This window comes from Macrobrachium nipponense, chromosome 1, assembly GCF_015104395.2.
Source record: "Macrobrachium nipponense isolate FS-2020 chromosome 1, ASM1510439v2, whole genome shotgun sequence".
Lineage (NCBI taxonomy): Eukaryota > Metazoa > Arthropoda > Malacostraca > Decapoda > Palaemonidae > Macrobrachium > Macrobrachium nipponense.
This window is the reverse complement of record NC_087200.1, coordinates 153,231,842-153,256,550: the sequence shown is the minus strand read 5'-3', so window position 1 is coordinate 153,256,550 and position 24,709 is coordinate 153,231,842. Positions and strand designations below refer to the sequence as shown.

At 41.0% G+C, this 24,709-nt stretch overlaps 1 protein-coding gene across 7 annotated transcripts in view; it reads right to left on the bottom strand.

Moving 5' to 3' along the window:
• The window catches only part of LOC135219765 (mucin-2-like), a 275,746-nt gene that overhangs the window by 78,609 nt on the left and 172,428 nt on the right, over positions 1 to 24,709 (bottom strand). For 6 of the 7 annotated variants that reach the window (XM_064256817.1, XM_064256813.1, XM_064256815.1 and 3 more), the window contains exons 5-6: positions 6,682 to 9,963; positions 3,954 to 5,459 (exon numbers count right to left, since the gene is read on the bottom strand). In XM_064256817.1, coding sequence (XP_064112887.1) covers positions 3,954 to 5,459; positions 6,682 to 9,963 — 4,788 coding nt within the window. The remainder of the gene's footprint in view (positions 1 to 3,953; positions 5,460 to 6,681; positions 9,964 to 24,709) is intronic. The other variant, XM_064256819.1, reaches the window with a different exon arrangement.

The window sequence follows — 24,709 nt, the reverse complement described above, 5'->3', positions numbered from 1 at the left end:
TTTCCTCTGGTAAACTGCTGAAGAGGATTTTTGAGGTAACTGGACATATGTCCCCCTGCCTCCTGAGAAAATCCCCTTGCTCGGAGGAGATACTTGATAGTCTCCATCCATGAAGAGACAGGGATTCTACAGACTGGTGAAATCTTTTGACATGAGGTTGACAAAGTTGTCGCCACAGAGGAATCTCTCTTGGAACCTCTGCCAGAAGAGACAGAAGGTCTGGGAACCACTCTGCTTGAGTCAACAGAGGAGCCACCAAGGTCATCCTGAGATTTTGAGAACTCATTACCATGTTCAGAACTTGACGGATCAGGCAAAACAGAGGGAAGGCATAAACCTCGAGATTGTCCCTAGGGTGTTGGAAGGCATCCTCTGCTAGAGCAAGAGGACCCGGGCTCACCGAACAGTAAACCTCCAGTTTTCTGTTGAATTGAGTTAAGAAGAGGTTTACCACAGGTCTCCCCCCAACCTGAAAAAGCCTGTCCACCATGACCTGATGTAAAGACCATTCTGTGCCCAGGATCTGGTTCCAATGTCTCAGTCTGTCGGCTACACATTCCCCTTGCCCAGAATGTACCTGGCAGAGCTCCACCCAGTTGCTGATTGCCCATTGGTGTAATTCCATTGTCAAGAAATGCAGGAGATGAGACACCAGTCCCCCCTGTTTGCTCACATAAGACACCACTGTGGTGTTGTCAGACATCAGAACTACTGAGAGACCTTCCACTTTCTCCCAAAACTCCCTCAGCCCCAGGAAAGCTGCCTTCAGCCCCAAAACATTGATGTGAAGAAGCTTGTCTTCCACACTCCTAATGCCTGATGTAAGGAAGTCTCCCAGATGAGCTCCCCACCCGAGATGGAGGGATCTGAAAACAGAAGGAAGTCTGGAGGGGAGACCATAGAGGAATTCCCACCAAGATATTCTGGTTGTCCAACCACCAATGAAGGCCTTGCCTCACTTCCTCGGACAGAGGGACTCTTTGTAGAGGAGAATCTCCTGCCTGGGGACCAGAACTCTTTCGGTCTCCATTGCAGAGACCAAAAATGAAGACGCCCATGAAGTACCAGCTTCTCCAGTGAAGACCAAATCCCCAGGAGGACCTGCCACTGGTATGCTGTCTGTTCAGGTTGAGACAAGAACATCTGTGCTACTAACCGCAACTTGTCTAACCTCTGGTTCATTAGAAAAACCCTCGATGCTGCTGTATCTATAATCATACCTAGGTAAAGAGCTTTCTGGCTGGGAACCAGGTTCGACTTCTCTAAGTTGATTATTATGCCCAGCTCCTGACAAAACTAAAGAAGACGATCTCTGTCCTGAAGTAGTTCCTCCCTGGAGCTTGCTAATACCAGCCAGTTGTTGAGGTGCCTTAGCAGGCAAATCCCTTGAGCATGAGCCCATTTCGATACAAGGGCAAAGACCTTTATGAACACCTGAGGGTACGTGGTCAACCTGAAGCACAGGACCTTGAACTGAAAGATCTGCTCTCCCTGAGTGAAGCAAAAAAACTCTCTGGATGAAGGGTGAATATGGATCTGGAAGTAAGCATCCTTTGCATCTATCAATAGCAAGTCGTTGTCCCTTGTCGCTGCCAACACTGTTTGAGGCGTCTCCATCTTGAACTTCGCCTTCCTAACAAAATGATTGAAGGTGGAAAGGGCGATTGCTGGTCTCCAGTTGCCTGTTGCTTTGGGTACCAGGAAAATCTGACTGTAAAACCCCGGATACTGATGTTTTACTTCTTCTATCGCACCCTTGTTCAGCATTTTCAACATTCCATGAACTTCTGAGAGTCATGGGCATAAGTTCGATTGAAAAGGGGTCTGTCCAAGAGGGAGGAGAGAAGTTGATGGTAGTAGATATCCCACCTGTAGAACATCTACTACCCATTTCTCTGTTCCATACCTTTGCCACTTGGCCCCCTGGCCTGCCAGGCATCCCCCTACTGGTGGCAATGGAGAGGGAGAGGCGTCCACTCTATTGATGACCCCCTCTGCCTCTTCCCCTAGTGCCCCTACCAAGCTTGTAGGGGCGTGGTTGAAAGGGGCATTGTTGTTCTTTGCCTTGGCCTGTGAGGGAGATTGGGAAACCCTCCCAGAGGCAGAAATTTTCAGAGATTTCAAAGGTGCAGATCTTCTCACCTGTTGTTGAGCAAGAGGAGGAGGAAGAGGACATCTTGAAATGTGCCTCTGACTTCGATACTGCTTGATGTAACAACCTGTCCTTCGTATCTGCTCGTCACCGGTCGATAGCAGCTTCCAATTCAGTCCTCTGAAACAGGAACTGAGAACCCAGCAGATCCCCATTTCTGAGAGACGACAGACTCAGAGTCCACCAAATTTGCCACCTTAGACAGTGCGTCGTCTCTCCTGGCCAGGAGGTGTTTGGCCCACAGGTTGGAGCTAAGGGTGTCAGAAAGAAATGGCTTTAGCTCCAGACTGCAACAGGCTATTGAGAAAGGAAGGACTCACTAACCTCCCTCAGTCCTATCTGAAGCAATCTTGGTTATTGCAGTGGACCATAAGTCCAGCCAGGAGACTGACTGGAAGATCAAAGCTGCAGTAGTCTTCATAGCCAAGAACTCTTGAGATGAAAAGGCAGGCCCTTCAGCCGTAACCTGTTACAGAATTAGGCCAGGTTTTAGACATATCACATCCAGTTTAAGGTGACGTGGCATCAATTGAACTGTACTAGTGGAATGATAATGATACTTCCTATGCCACACAAGAGGAGGGGGAACAAGCTTAGATGACCTACTAGAATGCAGAGATCCATCTTGGTCCGACACCGAAGCGTTCACGTGTTGTAAGATGGACTGAGCGTGACCCGACAAGGGGAGCTCAAAAGAAGTTCTAGAGTCCAATTTAGGACCCAGCAAGGCCTCTTTACCTGTTGGGGTGATAGAAGATTGAATCTGTGCCCTACCTTCAAGATTGCTGAGATCACAAATGAGATCAACAACCTCAGCAAATGAGGATATAAACTCTTGGTTATATCCCTCCTCTTGCTCCAGCACAGGTGACAGATGACGTGAAGAAGATGGTTTGGCAGTATCCATCTCCTCCCGTAAAACTGCTGCAGAAGCTTTCAGTAACTTTCATCTCTAGTTTACAGTGATTTACATATGGAATTGTTCAAGAGCAAAACACTAAACAAAAATCATTCCAAGTAATGTTCAGGTATGATGATCGACATAATATATTTGGCCAGGGAATGAGAATGTAAATACTTTCGTTTGTAAATTGAATGAACTAGTCCCATCAATAAAATTCAATATGGAAATGAAAAATGACAGTAGCCTAGCCTTTTTGGAAAACCTAACTAGAACACAGAACTAGTAATGGGTTGGAATAGTGTAACGAAAACCTATCAATATTTCAGCCAACATACATTTTTATTCTGGTCAAAGCAATAGTTTAGAAATAAGTTTTCACATCCATGTTTTTGTGGGTACCATTAAATTTCATAACAAATGAAATTCACTATACATTACAGGTGTAGTAGTAAAGGAAAATCTTATAAAAATAACTGGGCAAGTGAATGTGTTGCTAATGAGCATGTTCAATCCAGGGCCAACTTTTTGGTTTCCATTTTCCTAAACAAGAATATACAGAGGCAGATTCCCAATATTTTCTTCATTAAAACAATTTTGTAAACCATATATATCTTACCAGTTTTTGTTTGATAGTATCACATGAATGAAACAAGCTCAAAAGGATTGTCAATAATACCAACCTGAACTGTTACTCTTAATCTTACATGGTAAAGTATAATTTTCTTTAACTAATTTGTTGCAAAAATACTTATACACATAGTATACTGTGAATATATAAAGTAAAATCATACAGAGAGAGAGAGAGAGAGAGAGAGAGAGAGAGAGAGAGAGAGAGAGAGAGAGAGAGAGAGAGAGAGAGAGAGAGAGAGAGAGAGAGAGAGAGATTTTATGGCTTACCTCTTTGTTTTGTGGAGAGAGAATGAGCGTCTTGACCTGCTTCACTTGCTGCTTCTGACCAGGAATAACAACTCCTGTGTGGGTGTGCGAGGTTGTAGTTAATGTTGAGCTTGTGGTAGTGTTTATGGGTGGCGTCTGAACAGAAGCAGTAGCAGTTGTTGTTAAAGATGGCAAGACTGTTGACATGCTGACTGTTGGCATGCTAGATCCCACAACAGGTGTGGTATCGCTATTACTCACTCCATCACAAACTGATGCAGGTATTGTTACAGAAGGGTAATGAGACAAGCCTGAATTGTGGCACGTGTTCTTCAAGTTGGGGTTGCTCAGCCCATTTGGCAGAGAAGACAGGTTTTGTTGGATAATTCCACTTGCACTAGATGTGCCACTGGCCTTCAATCTGTCATGTAAACTTTGCTTAATAATAACAGGACTGGAACTGGCTGTTGGGACAGTTTCTACTTCTTTGTCTTTCTTACGTTTCTTATTAGATTTTGATTTGTTTTTACTAGCTTCTATCAGATTTTGACTTCTTTGTAGAGTAGCAACATACTCATTTTGATAGCTGGGAGGCTTGCTACCACTCTCACTGTTCTTTATTGCAAACACACCTGAATTACTATTAATATGACTAGGAACATTATCATGATGTAAAGCACTAGCTATCTGGGGATGGCCTCGGGTTATTGGCACATTTTCTGAATTTGTATAAGTTACATTAGTTTGTGGAGTGAGTGCAGAGTTGGTAACAAATGGTTTGTGGCTAATTATAGCACCAGACACAACACTGTTTGTGGCACTAGAAGACGCAATCACAGCTGGACTGGGAGGCACTTGGCTGGCTTGACTTGCAACAAGGATGCTAAGAGGCGCCGGCGAGGAAAAAGTTGTACCAGTAGACACCACATTTTCAGAAGGTCGACTCATTACACTTCCCACACTGACCACTGCAACCATTGAGCCACCATCACCCACAGATACTTGCATGGGAACAGATGTTGGCTCTCTAGTGCTAGTGGCTACTGCCTGCTGCCCTGATGTGATGGATGTTAAGATGGGGGGGCCTGAGGCAATGGTAGTCTTTTCAGATGCAGGTAAATGCAATGCCTGCAAAAGGTGTGTATTTTGAGCTACCCTAGAGATATCAGCACCTGTCTGGGTCTTTGCCATCACCTGAGTGACCTTAGCTGTTGGAGGAGACTGCAACTGAACTGGCACACTTCGAGTAGTTATTGTTGGACCCTGAACTGTCACATTTGTGGTTACCTGCGTTGGAGGAGTCAGAAGCTGAGTGAATGAGGGCAGGGAACCAACAGTTGGAAGTATACCAGGCCCAATGTGGCCATTGCTGCCAGACATAATGGTGGGCATGCTATTATTCATCACGTTAACAACCGTCCCACTGCTGGTTACCCCTGCTACTGTTGAAGTTGACACAACACCTACGGCACCACTGCTGATAACCTGTACTTGTGGTTGATTGGAGGGAATCACTAACCCTCCCACCTTCGAATGAAAAATAATTTTATTTAATATAATTGGCATAAATTTTCTTTCACTACTCACCATACCAGTTAGTATATGATGTGTTGCTACAGAGTTTATGGGACAGCATTGTTCAATGTATAATTCTAAAAGGAGTAATATGTAACTCATTAGTTCATAATCTGAGGTCTGAAAGTTATCACATACAGTACTTTTAATTAGGTCCAATGGATACTACTAGTACAGTATGATGCTGCACTGACTTTTCTAAGTTATGCAATATAGTTATTGGGCCAATGAAATAGTTAAGAGCCAAGAAACTGAAAGTTAAGCTGAAAATGTAAATGACTAATAATTTATTCATCTTTAAATTGTATCCTGTCTTTGCTAAAGCTACAAGAAATAAAAGTGTGGATATACAATTAAGTGCTCAATATGTTATCTGGACCTTCTTTCTATGAGTTTGCTCAAATATTTTCAATTAACAATTTGAAAACTGCTTCTCTAATTTAATACTTCAGACCAATATTACATCATGTTTTGGGAACAGTTAACTATGTAGGAAAGTAAGAAAATATATATTAGCAGTAACTTTGCTTGAAGTTTCAATCTTAGTGTCTTCTTATTACCAACTATATTTATATACCAACTAAGACACAAATCAATGACATAGTCAATAAGTGTTGAAATAGTCTGACTATTATACAGATAACAGATATCTTTACCATACATCTGGTATTGAGAAGTAGTGTGTATGGGTATCTAAGTAAGTAGGGAATGGTGTGCATATGTTGTCAAGACTTCTGATTAATAATGAAATGATGAAAAACAATTAATTCTATGTCTATACTTTAGATAAACTTTGAAACAGCAAAATTTTTTGGAAAATAAAAATAAATGATGTTACTCTTCATGAAAATTAAGTAGACAAAACTTACAGCTACACTTCTTTAACTTTAAATAATTTTTTTTTAAAGTTTTACTTAGCAAATAATTTCTTTCCACTAAAATAAAAAACAAATTGGCTTTACATAAAATCTCAAAATGTAAATATTTCTGAAGTACCAAATACAAGTTAAAATACATCTATATACTCAAAAGGTGAAGTTCTTTCTCTCTTATGAAACATGTAAATTGTGATGTATCTTGGAAACATGAATAAGAAAGTCAAAATACATATTTCAGAAATTTCGTTAAGAATTATTGGCAGGTATTTGCATAAACTCTGTAGTTTGTAACTTACCGGAGAGGGAGTTGGCACTGAAGATGCCGCTATATGAGTTTTAGATGGATCAGCACCTAGGATAACCTTTCCACTTGGATCCAGAGTCAAGCACATCCCACTTGGCATGGTGGTGGCTGTAGGCAATCCTGTTTGAGCAGAGCTAATAACAACAGTTCCTTGTGGTACAGGATTATTCATCCCTACCAACATAGGCTGATGAGTCCCAAGGACAACATGATTGGTATTGTCATGAATCCCAACAGTACCTGCTGTAACTGTCTCAGTGATGGATCCTGCTGCCTGGGCAGTAGTAACTAGCGTTACAACTGGTGTTGCTGTCTTCACACTTGTCGATACAGATATCTGGCCCACTTCCATGCCATCACCCCCTAAACCTAGTTCATTATCATCAAACAACATCATATCCCCCATAATACCTGTCTCTTTAAGAATATCATTCAGATTAATTGAGCCACCTTTACTTTTGAGCTTCTCATCTTTTGGATCTTTCTCTTTCTTTTTCTTTTTGGGTTTCTTCTTCACTGCTTTATTAGAGTCATTCAAAGTTTGATTGTGTGGACCTGCTTCACTACAGGATACAACAGGAGGGGCAGGGGGAGGGGCAGGAGGAGGAGCCACACTTTCATCTATCACAGTTTGCTTAGTGGTGGTTATCACAGATGGGAGGGAGGAAGGAAGAGACGTTGCTAGCTGCAATGGTGCTCCAGGCACAGACACCTGGAGCTGCTGCCCAGTACCTGCCATATGCAGGTGACCCATGGATGCTGCCACAGGCGCCATGTTTGGAGGAGCTACTGAGGAGGGAGCAAGTTGCAAAGGTCCTGATGCTACTTGAGGAGCTAACGTACGCATAGTAGCACCGCCTGCTGCTAGTAAACCTGAGAGATTTACTTGGCCTGTTGGTAATGCAACCAAAGTTGGGCCATTTGGGGTGGGTATTTGCTGTAACTGTAGTGGAGCTTGTGGAGCTACCAATCTAATAATAGGTTGATGACCTCGTGCACCTTGAGCTGCCCCCATTACTCCTGAAGCACCTAAACTGGAAGCAGCATTTTGTGGAATGACAAAGGCTGGTCCTCCTTGCCCACTGGTTGGAAAAACTACAGTCTGTGGTTGGCCACCTTTAGCCCCAGCACTAACTATCTGTGGCTGACCTGGCATTGGCACTAAAAAAGCTTGTGCTGGTGCCCCTGCTGCCCCACCAGGTCCCGATGGCCTAACTAACAACACACCATTGGGTTGCTGAATTAGAATAGGCTGCTGAAGGCCTGACTGCAATGGAGAAGGATTAATCACAAATCCTCCAATGCCCTGCTGACTGGTCATCATTGTTGCTGTTGGTTGACCAGCAGCTCCAATAACAATAGGTTGCTGCCCTCCAGGTGTCACAGACCTTGTGCTAATTATGGACTTCCCAGGTGGAGGTGGTGGTGGTGGCTGTCCACTACTAACAGATTGAGGGGGCTTTGGCAGCAACTGTGGTTGTTTTGGTTGAATAGGTTTGTGAGCTGGGGTCGAGAGAGACTGACGTTGCTGGGTTGGCTGCGGAGAAGATACAATCTGAATAATCTGACCACCTGACACCACCTGTTTTACACCTGCAGCAGCCTGCTGCTGAACTGTTGTTTGTGGCAGTACCATACCATTTGATCCCATTACTTGTGAAAGTGGTAACTGGGGTACTAAACCTTGAACCATACCACCGTTTCCCATCACACTTTGCACCATTCCAGTTGTTTGTTGTTGAGGTATGGCAGCAGCAATATTTGTATGAGTTTGAGGAGTTGGGGTAGCAGCAGGAGAAGGAGTTGGTGGGGCTGGAGATTTCATAGTCCCAACACTTGTGTGTGGAGAGGGTGCTGGTGACCGCGTTGTATAAGGAGCAGGGCTCTGCACAGATGGGTGTGGAGATGGTGTTGTAGGATGATAGGGAGAAGGACTGGGAGAAGTGCGAGGTAAAGCTGTTCCAGGAGATTTTGTAGGGACTGAAAAAGGTGATACTGCAGATGCAGGGGACTGACCAGACTGATGTAAAGTAACAGGAGTTTGTGACTGTTGTTGCTGTTGTGGTTGTTGCTGTTGTTGTTGCTGTTGCTGCTGCTGTACTGTTAATGTGCTTGGGGTAACATAAGAAGGTGTTGGGGCAGTACTAAGTCCACTAGTTACCATCTGTGATGTGGTTGTGATTAACTGACTACTATTGATCACAGATCCACTCTGGATAAGTTGACCACCTGAGAGAACCTGCCCCCCTTGAATAACTTGACCACTTGGCAACAACTGGCCTCCAGGCAGCATATGAGCTCCATGAAGGACTTGGCCTCCTTGAATAAGAGGACCATTGTGCAATACTTGGCCTGGTAACAATTGACCTGTTGGCATGACCTGTGTAGATCCAGGTCCTTGTAAGAGTTGAGTCCCTTGCAGAAGTTGGGGAGCTGCAGATGTTATTATTTGTCCTCCAGATGTAATTACCTGACTGGGGCCACCAACCAACTGGACACTACTTGGCATGACCTGTGTAGGAGCTGGAGCAGCTGCTGCTTGTGGTAAAACTTGAGGAGTAGGTTGTGGAACAGTTGGAGGGCCGGATGTGGCATTCTTTGTTGCTGGAGATATTTGTGACCTAACAGCAACTGACCGAGGAGTAGGATGAACTGACAATTGTTGCTGTAAATGGGAGGCCTGCTGAATAGAGGGTAGACGAGATGCAGTTGTAGTGAGTATTGCAGGAGATAAACTGTGGCCAACAGTTCCAGCATTTTGCTGATGAAGTGAAGTTTGGGGTTGCACTTGAGGCTGTGAATGTTGCTGAGGAGAAAAAGTTGTGGAGGAGCCAAAGAGTTGTTGTAAGGTTGGATGTTCATTTTCTCTACTTCCCTCTCCTCCACTGCTAGAAGGGGCTCCACCCACTTGCGGAGCCCCAGGTGATGGAAGGGCTACATTTTGCTGGTGATGTGTATGTGGATGCTGGTGTTGCTGCTGCTGCTGCTGATGCTGGTGCTGCTGATGTTGCTGCTGAGACTGCGGCTGTTGCTGCTGTGGATGAGATGCCCCTTGAGGTGCAGCTGGGAGACTTGATGAAGGTAAGACCTGCTGTAAGACATGTGGGTGACTGAGAGGGTGGCTGCCCCCTCGTACTTGTCCAAGGAATTGACCATCAAACACAAGGTTGTCCAGGCAACTGTTGATTAGACCAGGGTCTGTTGAAGGGGTCACATTGTCGAAGCGAGGAGAGTCTAAGCCCTGCCAGAGGAGACCACCGTCAGTGGGAAAACTCTGCCACCGAATAGAAAGTTCTCAATAAGATTACTAAAAATAACACATAACAAGCATTTCATAAGAATTTGAAACAAGAAAGAAAATGGCTTTGTCTCTTGGGTTCCATAAAAACTTCATTCTCAAATATTACACAAAAATTAAAGCATGCCTTCCCTGTTCTTCAACACACTGTGCTACATATGTGATTTACCTTGAATTCCATTCTGGAATACCCGAGCCATTGCTTAGTAAAACTGGATATTTATAGTATCAACCTAATGACAATAAAATTCATACAGAAAAAAAAAAAGTGAAAACATGTTTTCAAAAAATCAGCCTAAAGAAAACCATTGTCAGATGGAGAGAGAGAAAAAAAAAAGCAGTTACGTACAAGTACAGAAAAGAAAGAAAAACATTCACGCTGGCTTTGCTTAAAAACTCATTTTATCATACACATCCATTAATCAATCACTTACACACACACACACACACACACACACATATATATATATATAGATATATATATATATAATATCTATATATATATTATATATATATATATATATATATATATATCATATATATATATATACAGGCAGTCCCCGGGTTACGATTTATAAATGTTTACCATCTACTGTAATCAGTCTTTAAAATAAAAATCTAGGAAGATAATCTCTTACAACATGCAAAAATGGAAAACAGACAGACAAGACAAAGACATTTTTTATTCAAATCATAACTGCCACACAAGTGAAAAAAAAATTAATGTCAAAGAACAATAAACAAAAATTACAAACTCCAGTATAATATACCTCAATAAAAAATGACCACAGTACTATACTCTTGACAGGAAGTTTACAACAGAACTGAAAATTTTAATATGAAATAAAACTATATAATACAAAAATAAGAATAATAAATTAAATGAAACAAGTTTTTTAACAAACCTATTTATCATATACAAATGGCTATATTCATGTTCCTAATGTTCTCAAGTTCACAGAAGATAGTCTTACTTTGTATGTGCCATCTGGATCCTGTATGTGAGGTAGTAAGGAAGGACTTACAGGAGGGCACTCACTATATGATTAATGGATTTATGGAGGAGGATAAAATGTTGAACGCCTCAGGGTCTTTGTATATTCTTATAGGACTCATAATCAGAAATCAATAACTGAATATGGTAGCACCTACTTTTGTATATGAGAATGCCAAAAAGCTATGATATATAAATCAAATCACTTATATCAAATACGAAAAATAATGCAACTGCCATCACCATGAGACATGGCTGATTACCGAGGAAGACTAAATCACTAGACAGGTAAAAAAATGGGCTCAGAAGATGAGGATACTAACTGCAACCTTTTCCCCCGAAGCCATTGAGTAACAGAAGTACTCTTCTGGCCGGTGGACTTACACTCATAATTGTTTTGCTTTGTCAACCGTTATATTATGAAATGTTCTCAAAATTTACTTGGCCTGATCAAAAAGATACCATGTTTTTAGTAAGCTGCCTCTCCCTTTGCCCTGCACAGAGGAACAGCATGCAGACATCACCCCTAAAGTATCTGGTCCTCCACAGGTAAACCCTGCAACAAGAGGCCCAGTTCATTGCTGGTGATGTTGGTCAAAGGAAGAAATATAGCAAAGGGTGCAGTGAAACAATCCTGACAAAGGTTCAGGTCTTCACAACAAAGGGAGCTAATGACAAATCTACTGTCAACCAACCTCTACCATATATAAACCTCAGACAGTGAATACTTTTGCTGACCCTATCAAAAAATGTAAATATCAGTTGAAAGACTGCCTCCAGAGTGAGGTGTGGTAAAGGAGCTTCCTGAAGAAGCATTTAAGGAGGCTTCATAAAGCACTCACAAGACAAAGAGAGAATCCATTAAGGATGATTAAGTGACACAAGGATTTTTTTTTTAAGGTTCTGGATGAATTTCTTCAACTCAAAAGTAGAAGAGTTGATATACGTTCCTTTGAGGATGAAAACATATAACTCACTCAATCAACTAAAAAGAAAACCAACAAATAAGGGTTTAGTGAAGTTGACAGACAAGACACTAAAAAAAGTACTCAACCACATTTGAATTTGCTGCTCATCTGCTGCTTCATATACGTGACTCGCTAATGTTTTTTAACTATTATGCATGATAATTTGTAAAGTAACCAAGTCTATGGGCATAACTAGCCCTGTTTCACAGGCAGAACCATTTCCATTTCAGGGAATCCCTTCTCACCCCCACCCCCTTTTGAAGGGGAGGGGGGGTTAGGTAGGATTATACCCCATTATAAACTATCTTAAGGGTCCCCACTATAACTCTGCCACTTTTCATGCCCATCGGACCAGCCGTTTGGCCGTGATTAAATGACAGACAAACGGACAGACATAACTCCCAAATGTGCAGTGCAGCGGAGCATCATGTAAGACAATATTTGTAACATATCTAAGCTGTTGAATCATTTTAGACTGGTACATTATGTACATTGCTGTATGTTATGTTATATACTATATCTTAACATTGTTTCAATGTGATTTGGCACTTATTTACAGGCGATTCTCGGGTTATGATGGAGATACATTCATAATGACATGTCATAACCTGATTTTTTATATAAGTTAGAACACACCTAAATACGCACTTATGTCACCCACCTTGCTATAGCAATAGTAAAGTCATACCCTAGACATCAAAACACATTTCTATAACATATTAAAGATAAAACATGGTATATGTGAATTACTGTAAAATAATGAAATGAAACTGTTAAAAAACACAGCAAGAATTATTTAAATCATTTATGGGGACCATGTCATAAACATGAGATGTCATAGGTTAAGACCGTTGTAATCTGAGGATTGCTTGTATTATTTAACTCTTTAAATTAAAGAGTAAAATTAACAATTTAAATTAACAATGCTGAGACTGAAATGACGCAACTGGAGATATTACTGCATTAAGTCTCACTTCTCCCAGCTGACAAATGCAACTTTCATTGCTGCTATCACCAGTCACTGGGACCAAAGGTTTGGAGAAACTAATGAAGCAATTGCTCCACTTCCCCTCTTAAATGAACAGAAGTTATTTTGTTGTTGCTGGATGGACAGGAATGGGAAATATGCATGGATTGTTGAAGTGTCTCCAGTGTTTATAATCTGAAGAAGTTCTGGCACACAAAATCAAGTGTATCGGCATCTGTACAATGGGATCTCTTATGCACCACTTTGACTGTCCATCTCAGAAACATCAAGTAAACTTTGAAGGTCATAGTCTGGAACCTTTGGAGCTACAACAAGAGTGGGAGAGCTTGCCTTAACATACTGAAATCAATGACTAACTTGATAATCTACTACCCACATATCTGTTCTAGTCTCCTACCACATTATCTAAAATTCTGAACTAAAAGCCACCTTTGGTTGAAGAACTTTCAGAGAAAACACTGAACTCATCTCCTCCTATCCTTGTCACTGCAAGACTTCATCAATGACTATACCATTTTTTGGGTCCAAATCACAACTGGGTGTTTTGACTGTAATGAGAATGGCAAAATACCTTAAGATACACATTTTATCCAAGTCATCAAATTTAGATCCTCTCACTTTTAAAAGACTGCATTTTCAAAAAGATAAACAAGCATTTTAACATGTAGAATGGAAGTCCAAAGTAGAGAATGTTCCATTATCAAAGTCTTGATAACATCCGACTACTCAGCCAACTTAGAAAGTAGAGATAACAGTGCCTCTTACTCACTCTTGCTAGTAGGATGTAGTGATAAATTGATCAAAATACCCTCCATAGCATCGATCTTGTTTGTTATCAGGGTGAATAAGGATGGAGAAAAAGGAACCAATAAATGTCTTGCAATCACCTTTAATGCTAATACAGGATGGTAAGCCTGCAAGGAACAATCATGAATCTTGCAAAGGTTATGTGGCTACTGTATCATATAAAAAATATAATGATGACAACCATGGATTGGCCATAATTTTGGCTGGTTCCTCATTCATCCATCTGAAGGCTTACATCAGTAACAATTTTAAGAAAGGGGACAGAACCAGATTACACATACATCTGGTGATGTTATCTATAATAAAGCTGCTGTTGACTTCAATGGCAAAGACTTCCCTCTTGGGTTTTTGGGACTGCTCCAAGCCAAAATTCTTGAAAACCATATTGATAAATTTTTAAAAGAAGCTTCATTCTGTAAGGCCACAGCTGTTTCAAGGTCATTGTTACTGGAGTGCTCAAACTTAACTGGGTTCTGCGATGGGACAAAGTGCACCATCCTAGCATGCACTGCTTTTGATGTGGTGTGAGTCCTCAACATAGCCATCAACTCATCAGAAACAGAAGTTAACATCATGACAGTAGCTGAACAAATGCCCGGCACTAGAAAAAAGCAAACACTTAACATCTTCTCCTAGGACTAAGACCATCCTTGAGCAATGAACTATCTAGTTTTTACTTGGTGGTCTGCAGCAGGGACAAACAAGAGTGCTTTTCCCTTGCTGACAATTGACACTGACTATGACTGCTAGCTTTTTATGGTAAATTCTGGGGAAAAAAGGTACTTACTCTTGCTGTTCTCGACCTAAGCATGAAGTCAAAAGATAACACTTGGTGCATAGTTCCTTGGAACAGTACAAGCCACTATTGGATACTGTAAGGAAGAATAGTGACAGTTATGATTCTTGGCATGATTGCCAACTCAAAAACTTCAGTCCCTCATATAGCGGAGCAGTCATGGACACAGCTGCAGTAACAGCTACTGGAAGCAGACATACTGAAATTATATCTGCCCTGATATGTGTTTACTGGCACCACATGTGGCACTCAGCTATTTGGGTGCAACCTCTGAGGAAGAGCATTAATCCTTAACCAGTAGGTTATCAATACCAGTTTAAGCTTACCTCCCACAAAATCAGTAATAGAATATACAGATAGAGAATTTAGACCAAAGGCCAAGTCCTGGGACCTATGAGGTCATTCAAAGCTGAAACAGACATTGTGGGCTGAGAGGTTTGAAAGGCATAACAGGAGGGGAAACCTCACAGTTGCACTATGAAACAACTGTTAGAAGAGGTTGGAAAGGAAGATGGAAGAAAGAGGTCGCAGCTAGGGGCCAAAGGGATGCTGCAAAGGACCTTACAAAATGCCTACAGTGCACTGCTGGAGGTGCAATGACAGCTACTCCCCTAAGGGAGACATAATCAAAATCAGCAATAATAGGGGACTGGTGTTTCTCAAGAATAATTGCAAGAGAAAAAATGTATTTTTAGTTAATACTTGCATACTCAACTGGTTAGGGATCCCTGGAAGAGATTAAGGATGAACCTCCCCTTGAATAGTGACTGATACAGAGAAGAGGGTGTGAATGTTGGCAATTGGTCAGATAGTGGAAATTCTCAGTTTTGGCAGTAGCGCAGCTGTGGATGGAATTGCAGCAATTACTGCAAAAGGAGCAGTTTTCTCCAACCAAACCTCACTGGTCACATTCATCTCTCACAGACAGCCAATGATCACAGCAGGAGTCAAACAGGTAGGATGTTCAGCAAATAAGGTAGGAGTCAAGCACATAAGCAGTTGAGATAGAAGGCCAGTCAGTGAGCAAAGCAAGTATTAAGAGGATGTGCCTGATGTTAACTTAAATCACTGAAGACAGGATAGGAACTAGCATGGCTGGTAGGTCAGTCATCAGGCAAGTCAAATATGGAACAGCAAGGCTACTAGAGGGGAAGCAGCATGCAAGAAGTGAGCATGATGAAAGACAGACCAGTTAGTTGGCCCAAGTGCAAGCACAGGAGAGCAACAGCTGAAGACTGGACAAAGTACAAGGACTGGCACTGCACTGACATGACTGATGACAAAGACAACTCTAACTGCTGAACAGGAGATAGAAGGTAAAAAAGCAGACACTTCAGCAGCAGAACTTTTTGACCAACACACACTGCATGTCCTTCTCTGTCTGCAGCAAAAGCAATGGTAGCAGCCTGTCAGCATGCACAGTTACTAGAACATATCACTGGTGAGGAACAGTTAATACACCTGACTTCAACATCAAGGACAAGAAGAGTCTGTTGTCTGTTGCAGGAGGATGCAAGTGCATAACTGACCTTACCCAGAAATCTTGACAGCATATGCTGGGCCAGACTGACTCCACACATTAGTGCAAAACAAATGCATGTAAATGCACACCACTAACAAAACATGACATTTTTATGATAAAATAAAGTTTTAAATATACAGTTGAACCTCTTAAAACCAGATTTTCTATAGTCCAGGAACTCCCGTGGTTCGGCTTTACTTTAAATCAGCCACCATTAGTTCATTGTGCCATAATGTTTACAACTTCAAGACTGCAAAAATTATTGCAATCTTTTTTATTTCTAATGAAAATTGTTGTTAGTAATGAAAATATGTGAAGTCAAATATGTTTTTGATATTAACCTTACAGGAATAAATATACTTTTAAAAATATCTAGTTGAGAACTTTTAAACAAAACAATGAGATATTTGGCACTGCACGAATTCCTTCCTGTGTGTGTGCTTGAGAGACAGGTGATAGATACAGTCTTGATCATTTCTTTTATGTAACTGTGTATTTACCTATTTGATATGCCACCCATGAGATCATATGATGCTAGACGTAAGGAGAATAAGCAAGCATAAATCTTTGTCTATGCTAGAAAATGTATATTTCATTAGCGAATAGTTTAGTGTTCATTTTCCTCAATAGAGGGCGCCGGTGTGCTTTGTTTACTTTTTGACAGCGTCATTCAAATGCATTGTGATTGCCGAAATTCATTCATTATTTTTTTCATCTCACTATCCTCTACAATCAACATAAATGGCAAAGAAACTAATAGCAATTATTATGAAGATACAAAATTTAGGATATGGAAGTCACTTGTAATAATGTGCAGATTCTGAGAAGTTTAGTAGTACTGTAGTTGACTTTCGATTAGGCTAACTCGGGAATGTAGGCTAAATGTGTTAAATAAAGTACATTATTTTAAAGAAAATTATACAGTATAACATTATAAAATGATAAAGTTAATATATATGAATAATAAAATTATATAAAGCAGTATCAGAACGTAGCCAAGTAGTAGGCTACATCGGAAACTATACTATTTGTATGTGGAATTACCTTGCAAGACTATGTTTACCTAGAGGCTTAATTTTTTAGGGATGTATTCTATATCCCGGGATTTTCTGTGGTCCGGCAGTGGCCTGGTCCAAAGGTTTCTGGATCTAAGAAGATTGGACTGTACTGTACTTACCAAGTAATTACATAGCTAAGAGCTCCCTACCAACAGCAGCCTAAAAATTCAAAATTCACAGTAGCACTAAAACATTCATCCTCCCATGGATGAATCAAGTCATCAATGACACCTGATTCCTCTCTGCCCAAAGCAGAGTTCTTTGAGTTCCCTCACCACCTCATAAAGAGAAAAAGAGTGGGCCCCCTGCTTCGCATGTACAAAAGGGCCGCCGGGCTGTCAGAATGTATCATGATTGTCTAGCCATAAACTAGAGCAGAGAAAGACCGGAGATCTAGATGAATGGCCTTTAGTTCTTTTACATTGATGTGGGAGCTTTTTAGAACTTCCACCCCAATATTTCTTGGCTCATGAGATGAGCTCCCCAACCCAGGTCTGAAGCATTGGAGTAGAGGTCTAAGTTGCAGCTCAATGGAAGGAGAGACTTCCTTTCCTGAAGTCTTTCTTTGGACGACCACCATCGAAGATCTTGCTTGATCTTGACTGAGGCCAATGTCCTAAAGAGGTTCATCCACTGAGCTGCTCAGCAGGATTGAAGAGATAGGAACTCTCTGACTGTTTGAAGACATGAGTCAACTCTTCTCGGGGAGAGAAATGGGCAAAAAGTCAAAGTCCAGAATCATTGCCAAATAGATAATCCATTGAGTGGGAGTTGTCTGTGATTTCTGAATGTTTGCTAAGATTCCTAACTCTTGCTAGGCAAAGAGTTTTTGTAACGTCCTCTGTCAATTTCTCTCTCAACAGAGATCAGAGAAGCCAGTCATTCAAATAAAAGAATACGTATATTTTTTCTGAGAAGGTGAAGCCATCTGCTGAGAGGGGCAAGGATCTGAGTAAAAACTTTTGGGGCTGTGGACAGGTTGAAACACAGGGCCCAAACTAGAGAACTTTTCCTTGAAAAATGAATTGTTGAAACTTTCTGTAGTCCTGATGAATTGGGCTATGACAGTAAGTATCCTGCATGTCCATGGTAAACATCATCCCCCCTGATGGATAGCCAACATAATGAATGATTCTTTCCCATGTGAAATTTCATCTTCAGAACAAACAGATTAAGGGCACTGACATCCAGGAAGGGCCTCCATCCCCCGGATGATTTGGGGACTACAAAGTCAGTTGTAAAACCCTTACAAACCTTGATCCTTGACTACTTCTACTGGCCTAATGCATAGAAGGGATTCTATTTCTCAAAAGAGGGCCACAAACTTCTCAGAGTTTGCCAAGTAAGTTGGTAATATGCCCAATCAGCAACTTGGCTAAAAGAGGGCTCTCCTTGAAAAGAATGGCCTAACCTTCTTCCAGTACCTTGACCACCCAAGGTTCTGCACCTCTCCAGCTCCATTACTTCTAAAAGAGGTGCAGTCTGGCCCCTACAGGAGCGTGAAGGACTAATTCTTCATTTCCTGGTTGTTGACTTCTTGATGGATCTTGAGGGATTATGCAGTATGCCCAAACAATATGTTGCAAAATTCTCCAAAAGAGTGAGGCAGTCGTGATTCTTTTAGCCAATGCAACAATAGTCCAATCAAGAAAGCTATTAACTTCTAAAATCTTGAATAGGTTCCTGGCCAAGTGTCTATCTCAGGGGAGAACATTACTTTGGCTGACGAAAACGCAGCCTGACGTGTCGCATCAACCAGCACAGAGAAGTCCCCCTGAGAGGAGGTAGAAACTCCCAGAGAAGGAGTTTTCAAGGTGCCTTAGAGGTAGGTTCTCTTCACTAGCTTACATGGAGGAAAAGCAAATGTTGCTTTGCCTGATCCATTTTAGAGGCCAGCCTAAGTAGCTTCTTCACAGAAGAGGATAGCACTAACTTCAGAAGAGTCACGTCGTCTGCAGGAAGCTTCCTCATGAGGAAAGTAGAAGCCAGAGATGCCAGTGCAGCAGAAGAGAAAAAATCATGGAAATTATTAAGAAAATATCTAGACAAGGCTGAGTAGGATAGCATAGGAGTGGAATCCTGTCCTACATCCTCTTCCTCAGAAGACACAGGTGACAAAGTTGAATCCTCCAACTTGGCGATAGCTGGAGTCTTCTTCAAAAAAAGACATAAGATCCCTAACTGGCACTTGAGAGGAGCAAGTGAAGAATCTTCCTGTCTAAGAATGCGCTCTTGGAGGAGCTGAGGCTGGTGCTGCACCAGGAAGTGTGTCACCTGGCACCCAGATGTTGGTGCCAAGCGCTCAGTTGAACAAGACTGACACTCATAAACAGGTGCTACACGTCTGGGAGTTGGAAGTTCAGGAGCAGGATGTGCCTTCTAAGAAGACAAACGCTAAGAGGTTCTTCCTGGCGCCCAGAAGCCAAAAACTGGTGATCCTAATACGAAATAGACTCCGGGCTATCAAAGGCAGATCAAGGTGGATGTGCAATAGACATAGAAGGCAGAACTGCAAAACTGCAGGATGACTGAGGACTAATGCTGGTCTCCTTAGACCTCTGGTAGGCTAGGTACTGGAATCCTATTCCAGATTCCAATGACATACGATAAGCACTAACAAAGGTGCCTTTCTAGCTGCGCTCTTTTGCAGCCTTGGGGATGGTCAACAGGCTCAACAGAGGGGTCGACTGCCTATGGTAAACCCCATCAGCCTCCCTTGGACCTCCGGTATGTCTTTTCCCCATTTTGGGGGAGAGGAATAAGGACCTTCGTCTTGGTCTTCTAGGAGCACCAGTGGGATGGACAGCCACCCCACCCCCTCAACATTATTACTCTGAACTGCACTGACACTTTGCACATCGCCTTTTTCACCAAAGCCTTGAAAGAAGAACTCAATTCCATCATTGCACTCGCTAAAAACTCAAACTTCTGATCAAACTTAGATTCATGGCTGGCAATGGCATCAAGGTTGGTAGCATGGAAGGCAAAAGATCAGAGATGATACAGGAATCTTCGATGAGGAGACAGCACTATTTTCTTCCAAGTCTACAACTTGCACAGGCTCTAAGCTAGCCATACTCTTGGCTCTAATAGCTGCCTTCCTTTTCCTGGCTTTATCCATTTTATCCTACTGGGACCTAAAGACCTTCCACTACTTATCATGCCACTCTTTATATTCTAAAGAATTAATGTCCTTATAATCCGGGCCCCCAACATTTTACACACTTCATGTGAGAATCATAGCAAGATTTCAATAACCTAGCCTTGCGACATTCAATGCAGAAGCTAACGCTCGATGAGCTACTGTCAGACATCTACACCTAGAGCTAACCAACTAAGCTTTGATCGCTACAATGAGAGTAGAGTATACTTCACCAAAACTCTGGAAAACCAGTAAAAAAACAATGACGTAGGTTGCTGAAAATTACCAATGTAGTTGGGAGCCAGCAGAAAATGAACTGAACCTCTCTGCCTATACTCTGTTTTTTTCCATCTGTCCATCCGCCTATGGTGTTTGTGTATGGTAACACTGCATCCCAGGCTTTAAATAGTTACGCTATGTGTAAGTTTTAGGTAAATAAAAGGATATCTGGGTGTACATTTGCAACTGAAAAGTGTTTTAATAAATTACTGTATGCTAATTACGCCGTTAATATTTGAAATAGGATATTATTATTATTGTTGAATGTAAGCTGAATGTAACTATCTAAAGCCCGGGATGCAGTGTTACCATGCGCATACACCACAGCCAGATGGACAGATGGAAAAAAACAGAGTATAGTTGTGTTCCTCAGCCTCTGAAAGTGGATGGGGCATGTCCCCTAAACATAAACAAATGCTAGTGGTACAACTTTTGAATTTTTAGGTTGCTGTAGGTAGGAAGCTCTTAGCTATGTAATTACAGTACATACTTGGTAAGTTACTTGTACTATAAATAAACTTATTTGGTAAAAAAAAAAAGGGTGCTAGTATGCAAAACAAAAAACTACTGTAGCTATTCCTATTACACTGAAAGATGACTAATAACAGAATGGATAAATCTCATTGCTTACGTATGTAAAAGCTGAATAGCTGAGATTAGGTAAAATTGTAGATGATAACAGATGCAATACTCAACTTAAAAAAACACAAAAGAATACAATTAGTCTAAAATACATAATATGGCCTACCTTGTGTTTACGCAACTGTTCATTTTTAAAATGCAGGTATCCTCATAAAATTAATTGAAACAGATAAATTAAACCTATAAAAATAATAAAAGTAAGTAAAAGAAGTTATTGCCACTCATTCCAAGAACTATTAGGGCACAACTCTTTGGCTACTGAGCAGGTAATTCAAAAGAAAAACCAACTACACAGTACCTGTTAAATAAACAATGCACTGTTTCACTGCATTGGAATGACAAAGACTATCCAAATTATTTTAAGTAAAAACTAGATAATTGGTAAAAGACCCTGGGAGAGTAATCTTGTGTAAACATAAAACAAGCATGTTCACATAAGTGAGGTAGAATAATTAGGATCCAGATGACACATATTCAGTAAGACTATCTTTTGCCTGACAAATTAAAGACTATACAACCAAGGAACATTCAAGATATACAAATATAGGCATATATATGAAAAATGGGTTGTGGAGACACAATCTGAAATATATGTATAGCAGCAAAACTGTAGATATGAATTACAGAATATTGATAACTAGTACTATAATTTGCAAGAATAAAAATTGTTGACAGCAAAACATCAGTAACTGAATGTTCATAATCACAGCAACAAACGACATCCAATGCAATACTTAGCAATGCAACATTCAATAGCAACTAATGGATAATTTACAAAATGATTCTTACATCAGATTTCACAAAAAAGAAAAAACAACAACAATCAAAATAATTTTCAGTCTTCACCCTTGATACTTTAGAAAAAAAAAATCCAGGTCAATGCTCTAAAATAAAAATCTGTTCACTAGATAAGACACAAAATACAATCATCTAGTGGAAAAATACACTGAATTTTAGCAGTACAGTATCACTGCAAATAAATTCAATATTATTTATCATCTTCACCAACTGCCTCTATGTCACCCACAAATTTTCCAAATATTAATGCAGTTATTTAATTTTAGTAAAAATTTTACTTATGGTTTCAGGTTTAATAATTTCTATTTACTTTGCCATATTCTGCAAAGATCAAAAGGTATGTTTCATTCAGCCTACTAATGCAACCTCTGCTCCTTCCTAACTTTTCTGTAACTCTATACAATCAACTTGCGATTCCCAGAATCGCGTCTTCCTAGCTGCTACATGGTCAACATACGTACCTTCATAGTTTCAATTTAATCTTTGTACGCAATTCATCTGCTCATGTTTTAGTTTTATATTGTCTGTGTGTTAGGGGTTCTATCTTGAACACCTGCCCCTTCTACCCTTTTCTGTTGATTTTTTGTTTCTGGGCTTAGTAATGTATGTCTCCTTGGAATAGGCAGTTCTGCCTTGCCTTTGTGTACATGTTTATTCTTGTCATTTCCCTTTACCTCACATTCGTTTTTCCTCATACTCTTCTCCAGTTTGGCTCTTGGCCTCTTTCACTTGTTTATTTGATATCTAGTATTAAGATTATGCACTTTTCTTGAGCTGCCCCAGTTTATAGTGTTTAACTAGGCTTACATCTTACCCTTAGTGCAAGTCAATATGCCTCACAGTATATTTAGTGTCCATTGAGCTGAGAACAGACATATTCCCCACAGGTGGTATCCAAAATATGCTATGAGTGGCTTCATAAACACTAGTGCATCTTCAAGCAAATAAGGAACAATCATCCAGTATTCCAACCAAAGCAAAGAATGCTGGATTCCCCAAGCTCACTCACCAGGCAGTTCTGGCAAAGCAGCAGCTTTCTCTGTGGTTGCCACCTTCAATTCTACAGGCTCATCTGGCTTACAGGGTACTATTAGTTCTTCCTACCTACCTACTCTGAGGTGCAATATCCCAATCAAGAAAGGTACGACAGTTCACTTGTTGCTACTGACATCCTTCTAGCCTCCCCATATGAAGTCTGCCTCTTAATTTTCTTACAAGATTCTAAAAAATCTGACAGCTGTGAAAAACTAACAGACTTCATAAAAAAAATTTTTTCAGAGGTATCCATTACCTACTGTATGTCTATCATTCTTCAACTGTGTGGAAAATTGGTACAAGTGTATTGTGGCTCAGCCACAGTTACTTCATCTTACAATGGTGGCTCTCCTGGTTCAATTTCACCAGTCATGTCATCACTCCAGTCATACTTGTGGTCAATGACTGGCTTTTCCTTCAGCGAGCTGCTTGTACCCTAAGACTCTAATGATCCCGCTGCTGCTGCTGGGTCTTCAGTTGATTCCTTCCCCTGTCAGAACCATCCACAACATCTGCTGTCTGCTGACCATTCAGAGCAGTATCTGCTGAGGCTGAAGGACTATAAAGGGATGTACAACTTTTCCCTCACCATGGTATCCAATCACCCTCAAAACATTCCTCTTCCTCTGAACCACCAAAAGGAGATACGTACCAGTGCTGATTTCCACAACCAGGCCACATGTATTCCTATAAATCATGTATGCAGCCGATTCAAAACCCATGATTTGCATCCAGACCATTTATGATATCTTTGCAAGAAGTCTTGCTCAAAAGGGCACTTTCCTTTTCCGTGTCACAATTGTCGTATGGTACATGAAGGCAGGCATTCTTTAAGGGTCAGACAGAGAGGCAACTATCCCTTGTGCCTCAGTAACTAGTTGGGTGGCTATTAGCATTCAAGCTCTGCCAAACAATCAACTACTTCCCTACTGTCAAAATGAGCCAGGGAAATAATATTCCACTTTATCATATTCTCTTCTGCCCACTCCATGAGTGATATGTCTCAACTCCCTTCAACTAAGAGAAGTTAATTGCTGTTGCTAGCACCAAACCATGCAGCTTCCTACTTTTATCACCAAGGGACATGGGTCTGGTTCATTAGCTGGTGTAATGGACAGAACCTTAATCAGGTCTGTGACACTGCTACAATGATGGCAGAGTTCTTACCCTCCCTCTAGCTTCAGAGGGGACTGTGTCTCTTTGCCACAGAAGGTTACTGAACAGCTCCATCACATAGCCTGGACTTACCTGCTTGAACAGATCTCAGCAATTGGATTACAAATTTTGGCATTCCTTCATGCCCTTGAGTTGGGATTTCATCTTTATGTTGTGAAGAATTCTAACATAACCCCTTGGCAGCAGCATCTCTTGTTGAGACCCATATTCTTTCTGGTTCTGGCTTTTTTAACACGTAAACCTACTACATGCCTTGTCAGGGACTGTAACTGCCAGAATTGGATTTAGATTGGCTTCTCCTTTCTACCTGAATTTTCAGCAAGACTCATTATCTCAGTGGTCTGAATGTGACCACAGAACCATTTGTCCTCACAACTTTATCCAAGACCACCTCTAGTGAGGAATATCAATTGAAGATGCCTTTTAACCTTTACAATGCTTTATCTCAGGGATGTTACAATTAGTACAAACTTGTCTCCTCACTAGATATAATTGTCATGGCTGGTCATATCCTATC